At 36.2% G+C, this 17,933-nt stretch overlaps 1 protein-coding gene across 2 annotated transcripts in view; it reads left to right on the forward strand.

Moving 5' to 3' along the window:
• STRN (striatin) overlaps positions 1-17,933 on the forward strand; it is a 116,558-nt gene that overhangs the window by 76,002 nt on the left and 22,623 nt on the right. Inside the window, exons 9-15 of one of the 2 annotated variants that reach the window (XM_079940458.1) lie at positions 86-172; positions 644-787; positions 4,783-4,919; positions 9,961-10,136; positions 12,233-12,280; positions 13,054-13,175; positions 16,435-16,602. In XM_079940458.1, the coding sequence (XP_079796584.1) occupies positions 86-172; positions 644-787; positions 4,783-4,919; positions 9,961-10,136; positions 12,233-12,280; positions 13,054-13,175; positions 16,435-16,602 (882 nt within the window). The remainder of the gene's footprint in view (positions 1-85; positions 173-643; positions 788-4,782; positions 4,920-9,960; positions 10,137-12,232; positions 12,281-13,053; positions 13,176-16,434; positions 16,603-17,933) is intronic. The other variant, XM_079940459.1, reaches the window with a different exon arrangement.

Consider the following 17,933-nt stretch of genomic DNA (forward strand, 5'->3'; position numbering starts at 1 on the left):
ATAGTTGTATTCTTTGCTGGTATAGGAAAAATAACATAATGGACTATGGGTAAGATTTTCCCATTCTTAATTAAACTTATAACAGGAAAAACTACTGAAGATCTGTTTCAGCCTCTATCCTATATAAAACAATCAAAACAGGGATGTGGGAGAATGCAGCATCAAAGAACAGGTAAGTAATTGGCAGGGCCTGATACTTCACCTCAGATACCATAGCTTCAGGACGTAAGGCAATGAATGCAACTTAATATAAACAAACAAAAAAGAATGTGATTGTTTAATTCAATGTACGCAGTAGCTTCACAGTCTGTGGTATCTGTCTGCGTTTAGAGCAGTATACAAGGATTATAGAATAATATTATTTTTAATGGTCCAAATTGTACATGAGCATTTTTTCATGTAAGTAGTGATGTTATTCCATTAGCTTAATCTAAAAAATATATGTAAAACACAATTTTTTTCAAGAAATAATAAACTTTTAAAATAATTTGAAAACTTAGAAAATAATTACTTTTTAATATAATATAGTAGGGTAGTTTTAAAGGTGAATGTCGGCAGATGTAAGGTTTATGACTCCATTTTGATGCAGTTGGATAATTCTATTTCCTCTTTTTTGTTCTCTCCCTCCCTTTTTGGGGGCTAGGGCCCAATAGGTCAAAACTGCAAGATATGCTTGCTAATTTGAGAGATGTTGATGAACTTCCCTCATTGCAGCCATCTGTGGGTTCACCTTCCAGACCCAGCAGCTCCAGGCTTCCTGAACATGAAATAAATAGGGCAGATGAAGGCAAGTATTTTAGACACTGGAGCACAAAAAGCACTTGGATGTACTTATATAAATTATTAGAAAGGGCTCTCTAAGAGAAGAATTTTATTCTACAAATGTTTGAACTATGTAGTACTCCCCATATGTAGGCTTCCTTATATTCAAGGGGGTTTGATTCCAACTGTAATCTCTAAGATTTGAAAAAGATGCATAAACTTAAAAATCAACTTTAAATTATAGTTTAGAATATCCCCTAGCGCCACAGAAGCCATGTATTTGGTGTGTACACAGGTAGTTGTAATTATACCATTCCAACAATGAGAAAATTACTTTAAATTATTATTACTATAAATAGTAAATGTTTACTTTGAGACTCACGTAAATATTTAAGCAATTTATCATTTACAAATGAAAAAGGGAAAAAAGACACCTGAAGGTCTAGCCACATTTTCTACTTTCTGTTTTTTCTTGTTCTCTTTCAGTCCTTGTCTATGTGCATATACTTTTTGCAGAGTTATAGTCACCATGTAGAATAATTCAATTTTATTTATTTATATGAAATCATAAAAATAATCTTCATAATTATAATTTTAAGATTATTCTATTTTAGACTTTATTCTTAACCATTCCCCCCTTTTTAAATATATGTGTGTGTGTGTGTGTGTGTGTGTGTGTGTGTGTGTATATATATATATATATATAATTTTATTTATTTATTTATTTTTGGCTGCATTGGGTCTTCGTTGCTGTGCACAGGCTTTCTCTAGTTCTGGTGAGCAGGGGCTACTCTTCACTGTGGTGTGCAGGCTTCTCATTGCGGTGGCTTCTCTTGTTGCGGAGCACGGGCTCTAGGCACACGGGCTCAGCAGTTGCAGCACGTGGGCTCAGCATTTGTGGCTCACGGGCTCCAGAGCGCAGGCTCGGTAGTTGTGGTGCACGGGCTTAGTTGCTCCACGGCATGTGGGATCCTCCCGGACCAGGGCTCAAACCCATGTCCCATGCATTAGCAAGTGGATTCTTAACCACCACGCCACCAGGGAAGTCCGCCCCTTTTGGATATTTAGGTTGTTCCCAGTTTTTTACAGTACAGTCTTATGGTGCATAAATACAGTTTTCTGCCTTTTAAGTTCTGATATATCTATTTATAAATGTATATATGTAAATTGATTTTAAAATATATATATTTACATTAGCTGAAAGTCCAGAATGACATAAAAGTAATCTTAATGATTAATGAATATACTTCAAATTTTATTTTTTAAAATTTCCTTGAATTTAAGTATTGTAATTATTTGCAGTGGATATGCCTCTTCACATATCATTTACTGAACAAAACAACCTGGGAAAAAGCCACAGAAAAATCATATGTTTTATTCTTTCTTGGCTTTAAATTCAGCTATGATTTAGAGAGACATAAACTGACGGGACCTTGATGAATAGAGTTTCATGTTCGGAATACTTTTTCAGTGAACTGTTTGACCATTACATGGTTAGTTATACTGGAAATTCATTTTCCATACGTTAAATAATGAAAAACCACATGTTACGCCTTTATATTCTAGGTGAACAATTTATTTGATGTAGACATGTGTCTTTTGAATTAAGATGTGAAGTCATAGGCCTCAATAGGTATGTTTGCTGTTCACTAGGATATTCATTCAGTTGACACTTACAGATGTGAGAATTTTAATCAATTTTATTTATTCTAAGGTCAGGTCTAGATAAGAAGAAAAGTTAGTTTTTCTCTTATTCTAATAACTCCAAAAGAGTTTTATCAGAGATTTCATCTTGCAGAATTCTAATAATAGAGGCAGAATATGTACTAAATGACACATGTACAAAAAAGGATGATATAAAGCAAAGAAAGTGCCCTTGATAGGAAAAAAAAAATGTTAAGAATCTTAGAACTGAAGCATTGAATATCTAACTTATGATCTGTAAGATTGGTCCTAAGTCTTCCCCCTCAGTGCAGGATTTTCAGAAATAGAAAAGGCACTTAAGAAATATGTTGTAGCTTTCATTGCCTGTGACTGATGCTTCTTGGTCTCCAGTCCAGTTTCAGAAAAAGTTTCCGTAGCTTGTGTGTGCTGTAGAAGTTTATTACTTTATTTTTATCATAATGATTCAGAAGGCAATGCCACACTTAAGAGGCATAGTTAAATCATTTTGTAAAAGCTGGTTAGAGCCAGTAATGTTTAGTTACCAGATAGAAATGTGACCTATAGTTGCAAGTTCTAAGGTCTCTTAGAGATCAATCAACGACAGTTATGCCCATTGGTGCTCTCTTTCTTTGGGCCTCAGGTCTGCTGGCTTAGCCACTGGTGTGTGTAGAAGCAGTTGTTGCCTTCCTTTGTTTTCAGGTTTTACTTGGCCATTCCTAGAACATTAGTTAAATTAGCCCACACAATGTGTATGGCCAAATCCCACAAATCTTAGTTTCTTTTTTGGGGAGAAGAGCCATTTTTATTTCGCACCTGAACAAAGTTATCTGGCAATATTAGACATGAAAGCAAAACAAACAAAAAATCACCTGGCTGAAGACCTAGCCTCATAGTCTCACATGCATCATTTGGTTGAAATTTTGGCATAAAAATTGCTGTTCTAAATTAAATAATTCCCACTCTTTATTAGTAAATGTTTAGAGTTGTTTGAACCCGTCATAGGATATATGGTATGTTTGGGTAAAACCCATTTTTATTATTGCAGCTTTATCGCATGGTGATTTGAAAATGTCTTATTAATTTATACTCTACTTTGTTCTTATAAGGATTTTTAGTAGAGTTCCTGCCACTACTATTTATAAAAGCATGTACCTGTTCTTTCATTTCTTCAACAAATATTTATGGTTGAATCTAAAATTATATGATTGAATGTAAAACTGAAAAACACCTTGTAAATCTATTTTCTGCATATACTGATTAATAAAATTGTTTCCTTCAAAAAAAAGTTAATTTACTTCTTTAGCAGCTGGAGTTTAAACTACTAAATTCATCTAATCAACTCATAAATGTTTGTCATCAGTAAAGTAACCACCTGTAGAAAACTATTTAGAGAGCTACCTCTGATGGCTTGTCAGAGTAATTTGCATTTATAAAAAGTGTTCAAATGGACACTTTTTTTTTTTTTTTTTTTTTTGCGGTATGCGGGCCTCTCACTGTTGTGGCCTCTCCTGTTGCGGAGCACAGGCTCCGGACGTGCAGCCTCAGTGGCCATGGTTCATGGGCCCAGCCGCTCGGCGGCATGTGGGATCTTCCCGGACCAGGGCACGAACCCCCCGTGTCCCCTGCATCGGCAGGCGGACTCTCAACCACTGCGCCACCAGGGAAGCCCTCAAATGGACACTTTTAAAAAACTTGTTTGAAATAAATCTTTTTAAATGAAATATAACATACCTACAGTAAACTGCTGAAGTCCTGAGGGTACAGCTCAGTGAATGATCTCAAAGGGAAATCAACCATGTCACCACTGCCTAGGTAAAGAAGCAGAACATTACCTGGACCTAGAAGTCCTGATGGTGCTTCCTTCAAACACTACCCCTTCCCTCTTCTCCAGAGGTAATCCTGAGTTCTAACAACACATACTAGTTTTGCCTTACATAGGCACATTTTACAATTACGACCATTTTCATTTGAAATTTTCCATATTACTTCAGGTTATAGAATTAACCAATTTTACTTTGCAGCCAGCAGTATTCAGAATCACTTGTTGTACATGTTTTAATAATTGATAGAAATCAATTGGGTAATTAGCATGAAATATCAAATGAGGAAAACCTACTTTCTTTTATACATTTATACATTTTTCTCTATAGTGAAAAAGAAAGGACAATGGATTTGTTTCATGTTGTACTTTTCTTAGATGATGACAGTTAAGCAATTCTTCAGGATTTTCTGCTCACTGAATTTTATTGTGTTTAAAAGCATTTAAAAATAATCAAATGTAGACATGCCCTTATGAGACTAATTGTTGACTATTTACATGGTTTTTTTAATGTTTCTTTTGTATTCCCCCTTCAGTGGAAGCATTGACGTTTCCTCCTTCTTCTGGGAAGTCATTCATCATGGGAGCAGATGAAGCCCTTGAAAGTGAACTGGGACTTGGAGAATTGGCAGGCCTTACAGTGGCCAATGAAGCAGACTCATTAACTTATGATGTGAGTAGTAGTTTTAGTTTTGTTGTTGTTGTTTTTATTTATTTTTTAAAAATAAAAAGTTAATTTTATAGAAAAAGTGACGATGGTAAGACTTCTTCACAAGTGTAGAATTTGGTTCAGTTTTAATCACAAACTTTGAAAATATGAATATATTATAAAAATAAACAATAATACTTTTCACATCATGCAGTGACTAAAATTATGGGCTTTACCTAAATTCATAAATTAGTATAGCTTATTCATTGGTTTTAGATAAGGGAAAGAATTCCCTTTTCTGTCACCAAATTTGGATTTTGTTTTATGTTTTAGGGCACCAGTGATCAGTTGAAATTCATGCCTGCCTAAAGGCAACATTTGTCTTGCTTCTTTGATACATCATCAGTGTCCTGCTGAGAAGTAGTTTCAGCTGTTGTTAGGCAAGGGTGTGTACAGGATGCTTTCCAGATGTTAAGGTTGACCTGTCAGTGATTTGGACCAAAATTGGAATCTTTACACCTTTATGCATGCATGCATTTACTTAATCTCAAATACAGTTGTTTTATAATTGTTCATCATAATCAATTATCAGAAAAACAGTTGCTTATTTCATAAAGTAGTCACAGCCTATCTTAACTCTTAATTAAAATCCTCTCACTTTGATATTCATTATCTTTGTTGGGGAATACAATGTAGCTCCTGCCACATGGAGGATGTAGGATGGATCCCTAAGTGAACCTTGGAAGTACTCAGAAGAGGAACCCTCGCCACTCACTCCTTCCTGCAAATCAAATACTCTCTCCCTCTATGCTAAGTCCTTTAGTAAGTCTTTTGGGTTTTACCTCCAAAAACAACTGAAATCCATATAGTACGTCTTTTTACCTCCCCTCCTAGTCCATTTTTTCTTCAACTGGAACTACTACGATAACCTAATCTAAATGGCCCCTTGCACTCCATTCTCCACATATGTGATACAGATTTTGAAAAAAAAAAAGAAATTTCTGTTTTCAGTGTTTTTGTATCCTTATATCTTACATGTCTTTTAAAAGCACCATTTAGTTGGCTTTTATTTTTTGACCTTTGACAACCTTTTTAAATTAGAAAACATTTAGTCCATTTCTTTTTAAAATAGTTAAGGATATAATCCTTAATTTGGATTTAATCCTGCCATCTATTTGTGCCACCTGTGCTGTGTTTGTTTTTCTCCTACTTTTGCCTGAGTTGGGGTTGATTATTTTTTATTATTCACCCCTCCCCATTATTTGGAGTTTATGCACTCTTTCATTACTTTTTAAATTAGAGATTACCACACACATCCTGATCAAAATTTTACATGCAAAGATCTTTAGAACACTTTACTTAAAAAACTCTCACCCTGCGTATATGTCAGTCTTGTTATATATTTTATTTCTGTATACATTTATGTCCTACAAGCTTCTGTTTTGTACATTCAATAGTCAGTTAGAATTACCCATTTAAATTATCTATTTTGCTTTTTTCCATTCTCCCATGCATATCTGACTGTCCATCTGGGATCACTTTTCTTTTACTCTAAGAACACAATATTTCTCTTTAGTGAAGATCTACTGGTGCCCAATTCTCTTAGTTTCTGATTTTCTTAAATTGTCTTTGTCTTTTTGCCTGAGTAGGTTAACTATCATCTCTGATTTTGAATTTTGATTTTGAATTGGCAAAAAATTTTTTAGTGGTTTAAAAATATTGTTTCATTATATTTTGTTGTTGTTTTCTGCTAAAGTCAACTGTCATTTCTATTTTTGGTTATTCAGTGGTAATCTGATTTTTTTCTGTGACTGGTATTTCTCTATGCCTTGATTGTCAGCTAAGGTTTAATTTTCTTTTTATTTAACCTCCTTGAAATTCTTAGAGCTTCTTGGCTTAATATGTTTCCATCAGTTTTGTAAAGTTCTCAGCCATTTCTCTTCAGATACTGCTTTTACACCTCCCTCCCTCCCTCCCTCCCTCCCTCCCTCCCTCCGTCCCTCCCTCCCTCCGTCCCTCTCTCTCTCCCTCTCTCCCTCTCTCCCTCTCTCCCTCCCTCCCTCCCTCTCTCTCTCCCTCCCTCCCTCCCTCCCTCCTTCCCTCCCTCCTCTCCCTCTCTCCCTCCTCCCCCTCCTCCCCTCCTTCTAGAACTCTAGTTATATTGTTAGATCCCCTTTTTATATTCTCTCTCTCCGATCCCCTTTTATATTTTCCATCTTTTTTTTTCTGTACTTCAGTCTAGATTTTTTAAATGACTCATCTTCTGGTTAGCTAATTCTCTCTTCAGTTATGTGTAATCTGCAATTGAACTCATGTATTGAAGTCTTATATTTTTTGCTTGTAGAACTACTTTTTTAAAATGATTTACAGATTTCTTCCAAAATTTTCAATCTTGTCTTTTATCTTCTTGAACATAGTAAGCATGATTATTTTAAAGTTTGAATCAGAGACTCAGTAGTTCTGTTACTATTATGTGTTGTTTCTGCTTGTTTTCATCTATGCTGTGTTATCTCATGTGGGTAGAGTTATTTTTAGTATGCCCAAATAACTGTATTTGAAAAATTGTCTGTAGAAATAACTTCAGGCCTAAGTTTATCTTCCCCCAGAGAGTATATTTTAATTTTCTTCTCTCAAATGTCTGCAGCCACTAGAAATCTGGATCACCTGACTTCATTTTCAATTTTTGAGATGATCTAAAGCTGATCTATGGTCTTTGTAAGGGCTGGTGTTCTTCCAGTTCACTCTTATGTGTAGATTACAGGCCCTTGAAATTAAAACCTAAAGCAAGGTGGTCTGCTAAGCCCTACTGTCTTGGCAGGCCCTGGACACCAGTTTATATCCCCCTGCGTTGCAAAGCTGTCAGAAGCACCGCTCAGCCTCTCAGCCACCTCCTCTGGAATCAGTAAACACCCTCTGGGGAAAACAGCTCCAGAGATCAGGCTCACTTCCTGAGGCCTCTGTCTTCCCCTGGATCCTGGGGTTTTTCCCCACTATTTTGTTGGATCTGCATTTTTTATTTTTAGCTCTGCTTTTCTACCTGTCCTCAGTACACAGTTGGTCCTAATGATCTAGTCCATCGTGGCCACAAGCAGAACTTCCCATTAGATGCTTTTGTTCCCTCTGCACTAACTCCACAAAGAATTTGTCTAATACATGATAGAACTCAGTCCTCTCTCTAGAGAAAGCTCATTCTTTTTTCAGAGCTCTTAATTGTTAGAAAACTTAGTGTTTGTTTCTAAAAGTAGTTCCTAGTTTTACTAAGCATATTAGCAGTCTGTTGCTATGTAACAACTTGCACCATGCTTAACAGCTTAAAACAATAAACATTTATATCTCATAGTTTCTGTGGGTCAGCAGTCTGGGGGCAGCTTAGATGTGTAGTTCTGGTTGTTCATGTAGCTGTACTCGAGACGTTGGCAAGGGCTGCAGTCTTACACACACCGGACTTGGGAAAAATCTACTTCCAGGCTCACTCACGTAGTTGTTAGAAGGCCTTGGTTTCTTGCTGGCTGTTGACTGGAGACTAGTTACTCACCACGTGAGCCTCTCTGTGGGCTCCTCAGCAGAGCAGCTGACTTCTCCCAGTGTGAGCGCACCTGAAAAGGTAGAGAGCAGGAACACTCAAGATGGAAGGTTTTATAACCTAATTTTGGAAGTAATTTGTTCCAGCTTCTACTGTATGCTGTTAGTCATACAGAGCAGCCCTATAATGTGGAAGGCGACTACCCAAAGGTAAAAATAAGTGGGCTGATCGGGAACTATGTTAGTGGCTGCCTACCACATTAAGATGCTCGGAAGGAATCTAAGTGCTCTTACATATGAAAACCTTTTAGCTCTTTAATAAGAGTGGGCAGGAGTTCAGTTGCCCTTGTCTTCTTCACCTCCCCCCACAACCCCGCTTGCCCCAAAGATAACCAGCCCCACTTAGAGTAGTTCCTTGCATAGTGTGTTTTGTCTTCACTTACTGCCCCAGTTGTGACATGTCCTGTCCAGATTTTTCTGCAGATTTCTAAACTTCTGGGCTCTGAAGTATAGTTTATATTAATACATAGCCTCTGAAGCCAGACTGATTGATTTTGAATCCTGACTCCTCCATTTACTAGACGACAAGTCACTTAACTTCTCTTTCCCTAACATGCCTAGTCTGTAAATGGGGATAATGTTAATTCCTACTTCATAGAGTTGTGAGGATTAACTGAGTTAATGCATGTTAAGCCTTCTGGAATAATGTGCAAAATAATGAACAAGGCTCAAAATAGCAGCTATTGTTAGTATCATTGATGATTTTTGTCATTGTAAGTATGGTTAACGTTTCTCCAGTGTGTTACCAATACTTGCCCCACTGTTGCTTAAACCTAGCATGATTGTTAGCCTTGGAGTGTGAAGAGTTCATACATGGTGCTTGTGTAAAGTCAAATACTAACCTCTTTGGCTTTCTATTACTTGGAATGAAAAAACAGTGCATTTTATTCAGTTGTTGAGATGCAGATTCTGTGGCGAAAAGGAACATAATAATATATTTATTTTACCAGTGGAATCATTTTTTGTAATATCTGATTGTCTCTTCCAGTTTTAACATTTTGTGTTCCTGGTTTATAAACTTTGTTACCAATTTGAAGAAAATTTAGCTCTTGTCAGAAAGCATTGAAAATTTCAGAAGTATCATATTCTGTAATGTTAACAGGTTTAAAGATAACTTAGTTTTTCAACTCTTACCCAAAATTAGTTTCTATTCTATAATTTAGGTTGAAATTTCTTGTCTTTTTAAAAAATCATCTTAGTGAAGATCTATTTTATGTTATTAAGTTATTTGATCCTCTTTCTGTACTGAATTATGTTGCCTGTTTTCTTATTACAGCATTCATATTTCTTCAGAGAAAACCATTGTTAACATATTGCTAATTTTGCCTATTGATTTGGTTATTTATGTTTAAAAATTATATTGTTTTGAAAGTTGCAAAATGTGATGGTTTGATGACAAATCAGTAAGAATTAATGTTGAAATATAGTTTTTTTCCTATCCTGAACTAAATGTATTGGTATTTTTCTTTCGTTTCTTTAATAGATAGCAAACAATAAAGATGCGTTGAGGAAGACATGGAACCCTAAGTTTACATTAAGAAGTCACTTTGATGGCATTAGAGCCCTTGCTTTCCACCCCATTGAGCCTGTTTTGATAACAGCATCAGAGGATCACACGTTAAAAATGTGGAATTTGCAGAAAACAGCCCCAGCCAAAAAGTGAGAATATTCTCCTTTAACTGTATTTAAATATTTTAATTAATAGTTTTTCAGAAGAGAAATGCTTACTTTATTATTTGCTGTTAAGTTCCCCAATTATCTCTTCTAATTCTTTCTTCTTTACCATGTCACATAATTTAGGGTGTTTTTCCCTTCATACTCACAAGCTAATTTAGGTTGGAAAACTGACCCTTAGGGAGAAACAGTATTATCTGATGGTTTGTGAATGCTGATTGTAATCTTTATACAGTGTTTTAAATAACTATCACATTTGGGGAGCTCTTTATCTGCACTGAAGGTTTCTGCTGGTGTTGTAAACAGGTATGTGCATGTTTAAAATCATCAAACCCGCACCCCAAGCTTGTCCTGTTGTTTACTAGGTTTGGACTTATGGAGTGGGAGGGAGGGAAGGCTGATGGGGGATGGGGGGACAGGGAGAGGTGAGAGACCTCTCTTTGGTCTTTTCTTTTGACCTTGACCAAAATGTCTAGACTGAAAGACACTGTTGTTGCTCTCACTTAACTGCTAATACTTGCCTTGGCCTCTTGGTTCCTCTCTAAGCATGGACAGACATGAGTTGGTATAAATCCCTTTTATCAGTCACCATGCTAGTCCTGATCCCACTTGGTGGGGTCCTTATTGGAACTCCTCTCTTTTCTTCCTTGGGTCACATGGTCCAGAACCCAGCATCTGCCAGCAAGGGCCCCTCTACAGTGTTGGACACCTCTTTTATTAAAGAGTAGAAATGAACATCAAATGGAGGAGATTATGGAAGTTTTACTACTGGTAGAGAATATCTATTGCCCAGTTTAAAAGAGATCAGGACTTCTCTGGTGGCGCAGTGGTTGAGAGTCCGCCTGCTGATGCAGGGGACACCGGTTCGTGTCCCGGTCCGGGAAGATCCCACATGCCGCTGAGCAGCTAGGCCTGTGAGCCATGGCCGCTGAGCCTGCGTGTCCGGAGCCTGTGCTCCGCAACGGGAGAGGCCACAACAGTGAGAGGCCTGCGTAACGCAAAACAAACAAAAAAAAGAGATCAATGACATTCCTGCTGTGAGTCATACATAAACTAGATAAAATACTTGATTCATCATCAGATAGCTCAACCAGATCTTGCTTAAAGCCAAGTGAATCCTCATGTAGATTAGGTGTCTTCAGCAGAGAAGAAGTATTTCTTGGTTATAAATTGTGCCTTTTGTCTTTCAAGTTCTTTAGTCACAGTGGACATCATACTGGACCAGAGAATGTGAATGTCTCATCATATATTCTTGACTAAAATTTAGAAAAATATTGAAATAAATTTTTTGCTGGTGATAGCTTAGTATCAACATCTTCACATTGCAAGTAACAGTAGCCTGCTTACCTTTGAACTTAAAACTTTGGTAATGAGGAGAGATATCATATGCCTTTAAAAAAAACTACAATGCAATCCGATTTTAAATCGAGTTTCCATTATCAGTCATGGCCAGTATTAGGCCCTGTAGAGTACCCATATACTCAGTGTTCTGAGTAATGAATAATCTGATGATTTGGACAGTTTCTGCAGGTATTAAGGACAGGAATGTTAACCTTTATGCAAATGCAAGGAAATTAAAGTACTTTTGATTGAAATTCTGCTATGTGTATGGTTCTGTCCTAGGCTCTTTTACCATGTAGAATCTCATTTAATCCTGTGAATATTTGGTGTTATCCCTATTTTTCTGTTTTATTTTAAACATAGAGGAATCTGGAGTTCCAAAAGATTAAATAATTTGCCTAAAGTTAGCCAGTTAGTGACAGAATTGGAAATTGAATCCAGAAGTTTATCTCTTCAAAGCCCATGTTTTTTCCCGAGTGAGGCTCTCTCTTCCTTTAGTCAAATAGATTAGGACAATGCTAAAAGCGCTGTAACAAGGTATTGTTACTAAACAAGAATTTTGTTTCTTGAAGTCACAAATATATGTGATCCGTGTTAAGTAAGCTTTCTTGTGTACTGGGGTTGAGAATGGTATATTATCATAGTGTTGGTATTTCTAGGGGCAATTTTATGACATACATTGTAATACTGTTTACTACTGAAAACTTAGAGTGGTAAAAGTCCTCCTCTCTCTGATTTAGGAGCACTTCTCTTGATGTGGAGCCTATCTATACATTCAGAGCTCATAAGTAAGTATGTGCTTTTTCTTTGTGTTAAATCAACGTCATTGTAAATCAGCCTAAGTAGCATATTTTCTTTTCTTTCACGTATGTATTTGTGTTATGTATTTTTTTGTATTTTGTAGTGTTTTCTGTAGATGTAAAAGAAACTGGCAGATAATATAATGCTAGAGACAAGTTTATCACTACCAAATTGGGGTCCTTGCTGAAATTAGATTTTATTTGCATGTTGTGTAGATGATGTATATATCTCTCTTAAAATGAAGTTGAGGCAATTAAGTTTAACCATGAGAAATCCTGATCTTTTTTCCTTAAAAATATCTGAGACTTTTTTTATTGTGATCACATGTTGCACGCTTTTCCTGTTTCCATTTAAGTTTAAGGAATGTACCTGTTCACTTGATTTAGCACAGAGGTTGGCATACTTTTTATAAATAGAGGGCCAATTAGTAAATGTTTTTAGGCTTTGCTGGCTGCATATTTAATGTTGTACATTCTTGATTTTAGTTTGGTTTTGTATTACAACCCTTTAAAAAATGTAAAAACCATAAATGCTTGACGACTGTACGAAAGCAGTCCTCTGGTTGGATTTGGTCCATAGGCCATAGTTTACCAACCACTGGTTTAGCAGAGGAAGAAAAATGAATAATGCTTTGATAGTTTTTTATTTGTTATCCAAAGCAGAAAAAGAGAAAGCCTTTTGAATAATTAAGCATTCTTGTTTTTACCAAGTCCTATTATCAGATAGATTTTTGAGAATAGAAATTGATTTTCCTTCCCAGAGGTCCAGTGCTTTGTGTGGTGATGAGCAGCAATGGTGAACAGTGCTATAGTGGCGGGACTGACGGACTGATCCAGGGCTGGAACACCACCAACCCCAACATCGATCCCTATGACTCTTACGGTATGTGATTCCCCAAAGATATGAAAGAATATTTTCTTTTTATGCATTTTACATAGCATATATAAGGATAAAATGAGATGTTTTTGAAAATAAATTGGTAAAAGGGAACCATGTATTTATTTTGTTAAAAAGGACTCCTGTATTTGGGAATCAATTTGCTATACATAATGCTAAAAGAAAAGACAAAAGAATGTATTTTTCCCAAGAAAACAGTTCCCACCCCCAGAAGTCTTACTGATTGGAAATGCTGGCTTGATTGACAATTGTTTTCTTCATTGTAGGCATCTGTACAATACTTGATACATTATTACTAATCTGTAATCATATTTTGTCACTATTCTTGACAAATAACTTTGAAGGAAAATGAATGATGGCATCGTCTTCTTGATCAATTATTGGAGGGTATAGAGGCTAATGATTTTTAAAGTGTATGGCACCAAAATATTTAAAAGGCTTTAAAAAATTAAGAAGTGCCCTTTAGATTTGGGAACAGCACCGTGAGACAAAAAACTGTATTATAATCTGTCACTAGATATTATCGTAAATTCCCTTGCAAAAACTGTTTAGGAACTATTTTGGTTTCCTCTTAAAATTCTCCTTAAATTCTAGAATGGTATGAAGTGTCAAATATGTCATAAAACCATATTTTATTTTTGTTATCATTTAATTAATTTTACTAATAAACCTAAGTAAAGATAAGAAATTCAGTAACTAAAAGTTTCTTCTCACATTTATTTAATAAGCATTTAACATATATTTTGTGAAGGTTAACACCCCCTCTCCCTCCACAATTCTCTTACAGATTTATCTGTTTCATGCTTTTCCTTACTTACTTTATCCCTGTACCAGATATCGGTTGACCTCATTCTGTCCCAAGCCAGCCCTTCCCCTTTGCTCTTGACCTCATTCTCTTGTTTCCTTTGAGACTTCACTCTAATATCATTCTTCTTCTCTGTTTCTGGCTGACTCTTTCTCTTTTGCTCTCTCTTGCCCTCATCTGAAGCTTTACCCTCTTTGTTCTCTTTCCATCCCCTCAGCATGTAAGTAAATTCAAGTGTCTCCCATCCTGGGCAAGGGGAAGCCTTTTCTGACTCCATTTCCCTCTCTGGCTTTTGTTTAGTCTCTCTTTCCTTCATTTCTTTCATTCCTGTGTCTCTTTGGTGATATCGTCTAGGAATCACAATTACTAGTTACTAATTCCATGTCCTTTCCCTGTGTATGATCCCTCTGCATTCTATCTTCTGGCTGTTCCACTTAAATATAACAAGATATCAGTATCTACCTAATTTGGCTGATCCAAGGGGTATTTTACAGTCCTTATTTTACTGGATATACTGACTATCTGAAACTGTGGACCACTCCGTCCTTTTTGAAATCTGTTCAGTATTGGCTTTTTTGACACTTAACTCTATGACAGTTTCTATTCCCTGTCCATCATAAACTCCTTTTATTTTTCTCACCTTAAATATTAACATTTATCAAGGCCAGACCCTAACTCATTCTTTGCATTGCACACATCTTCTTTGGTAGATTGAATCCACTTTGTGGTTTTATATGCTATTGACTCATAAATCTCTTCTTTAGGCTTCAGACTACCTACAGAACATCTCAAAGTGGCTGTCTCATTGTACATAAATCCCTACAAGCACTGTTTCTTCTTCCATATATATATATTTTTTTTGGGAGGGCAGGGGTGGCATCACGTGGCTTGCGGGATCTTAGTTCCCCGACCAGGGATCGAAGTGAGAATGCCAAGTCCTAACCACTGGACTGCCAAGGAATTCCCTTTCCATGTATTCTTATCAGTTGGTGGCACTACCAGAATTATCCAAACTAGAAACCTAAGAGTTATCCTTGATTCCTTGTACCGTTTTACTATCTATACCTTATTAATTACCTCCCCCTGAATATTTCTTGAATTTACTCCTGCTCTGCCCCTTTTATCACTGTCCTCGTCTGGGTCTTCACCTTCACTCTCCCAGTCTTCTGAAACAGTCCCCTTGCCTTCATCTTGATTCTTTCCAATCTGTCTTCTACACTATAATCAAAGTTACCTTATTAAATACTTACTTCACCCTGCTTCTCCTGGGAAACCCTTCAGTGGTTCCCTATTGCTTTTAGGATAATTTCTTTAATATGTCATAGAAATCCCACTATAAACTAGCCACTCTCATCTCTTCCACTTCTTGCCTCAAATTTCACAGTCCAGTAATACTGACTTTCTTATAAATTTCCCCACATAGCATGCTATTTTTCCTTCTGTGATTTTGTAGGAGCTGCCTCCTTTGCCAGGAATGCCTTCCCTCTGTCCTTTGACTGGCCAACATCTGTACTCTAGGTGTCATTCTCTCCAAGAAGCTTTCATTCATTCCAGTCACTCTCCATGGTAACTGGTATCTGTCACTATTATTGTACTTACCACATTGTCTTTTGAAGACAAGGATGGTACTGTGTCTTAATCATCTGCATGGCCCCTGCATCTAGCATAGTGCCTAATACATAGTTTATCTTCAATAAATATTTTATGGTATGACTAAGAGAGGATATAGGTCAGATAACACCATTGACATTTTAAATCTAACATCTGTGATCCATCTTGAAAGTACCACTTCATAGACTCATTGTGAGGGTTAACAAGTAAAATTTCCAAGTTGGCTTTTATCAGGAAACAGTGCTAAGCAAACCCCCTCCCCTGCCTTCTCCTTGCCCCCCCCTGCCCACATGCACATCATTCATGTGTCACATCTTGCTGTTTGAACATTTGGGGATTCCTGTAGGTCTCAGTTCATGTCCATTAATGATGACAGAGGCCTGTTGCTCCCAAGAATGACTGCCATTCATAGCACAAATGGCCTAAAGAGTGTATCCAAAGTGCTGAAGGACATCAGAGGAGGGAAAGGGTCTCCGTTCACTTCCTCAGGGAATGTGAGTTGTGGTTTCTCTGAAAGTAGATTAAATTCAAATGGTGTATGTTAACATGCTTTTTAAAAAAAATCAAGACAAATGGAAAGAAAAAAGGGAGGGAGAAGGAAATATGTAATTTTTTTAAGGAGAAATATATGTACTTTAAAATTTTAATTTAGACATTTCAAACCCTACATTTGCATGTTTCCAAGCCTGTTTTTGCCACATTTCAGAAGAAAAATAGAAACTAGGAGGTGTATTTTATACTTTTTGTTTTGTATATTTTACTTTCCTTTGGAATCTAAGTACCTTTATGATTTGTGCTTTTTTCCCTGCATTCTTGCTGTTCTTACAGATCCTTCTGTTTTAAGAGGCCCTCTCCTAGGCCACACCGATGCAGTCTGGGGTTTGGCTTACAGCGCAGCGCACCAGCGTTTGTTGTCCTGTTCAGCAGATGGCACTCTCCGTTTATGGAATACAACCGAGGCTGCTCCAGCCCTGAGTGTATTTAATGATAATCAAGGTACATACTTTTTTTCCGTTATTTTACTCAGTGTTTTATAAAATTATTCTAAAAAGAACAAATAAATAAATGATTCTACAAACTCTTACTGTTTAAATTTAATTTGAAGGTTGTTTTTAAGCAGTAAAAATATATTTGCTTGAATTTCCAACTTAGTATGTATAAGTTTAAAAAGCATACTATTTGGTGAAATAGCATGCCTTTTTTGAATTTTTAAAAATTGAGATATGATTTCTGTACAGTAAAAAACAGATATCAAGGGTACATTTTCATGAGTTTGACAAATACATAAAACTCTTGCACCTATCAAGATAGAACATTTCCTTCACTGCCCTAAAGTTTCATTGTGTTCTTCCCAGTCATCCACCTTCCCCATTCCTAACCAGTGGTACCCACTGTTGTGATTTCTTTCATTATAAATTAGTTTTGTCTATTCTAAAACTTCACATAAATGAAATCATACAATGTGCACTCTTTTTGTATCTGACGTTTACTCTCACGTGTTCTTGTGATTCATCCATGTGGTAATAAGCATTAATAATTTATTTTTATTGTTTAGTAGTAAGTATTTCCTTAAACCACTGTGTTTATCATTTAACTCTTCATGAACATTTGGGTTGTTTCCATTTTTTCCTATTATGAACAAAGATGCTGTGATTTTTTTTTTTTTTTTTTTTTTTTTTTAATCACAGGCAGGTAAAGACCTGGAAATAGAATTTCTGGGCTTTAGAATTAGAATTGTGTGTTTTAACTTTATGTGAAATTGCCAGACTTTCTTTGAAAGTAGTTGTTCCATGTTACACCACTGACTGCACCGTGTGAGAATTCCAGTTGCTCTACATCCTAATTACAAACGTTTGGTGTTGAGGATATATTTAATTTTAGCCATTTTGGTGGGTGTGTAGCAGTATTTCATTGTGATTTTAATTTGTATTTCCTTGGTGGCTAATTATTCTGAGCACCTTGTTTGTGTGCTCATTGGCCATTAATGTACCTTCTGGAAGATACACATTTTTGAACTGTTAGCTTATTTAGATTTTGAACCAGATTTTAAAAATCAGATTATATTCACATATACATAGAATTATATTTTTTTATGTTTATAAATAAGTTCCAAGCTTTACCCTATTCTAGATGATAAATAAAAATACCTTCTTTATTCTTGAGCTGCCATAACTTGTGCCTAGGTTTTGATGAGTTGCCTGCATTTGATATTTGCATAACTCTACCAATAAATAACAATTTGAGTTTTTACTTCTTAAATTCCATACTTTTAGAGAGTTAGAATTCCTATTGAGAGATGGGCTTTTAAAATGAAGAATTCCTGTGAT

This window comes from Stenella coeruleoalba, assembly GCF_951394435.1.
Source record: "Stenella coeruleoalba genome assembly, chromosome: 13".
Lineage (NCBI taxonomy): Eukaryota > Metazoa > Chordata > Mammalia > Artiodactyla > Delphinidae > Stenella > Stenella coeruleoalba.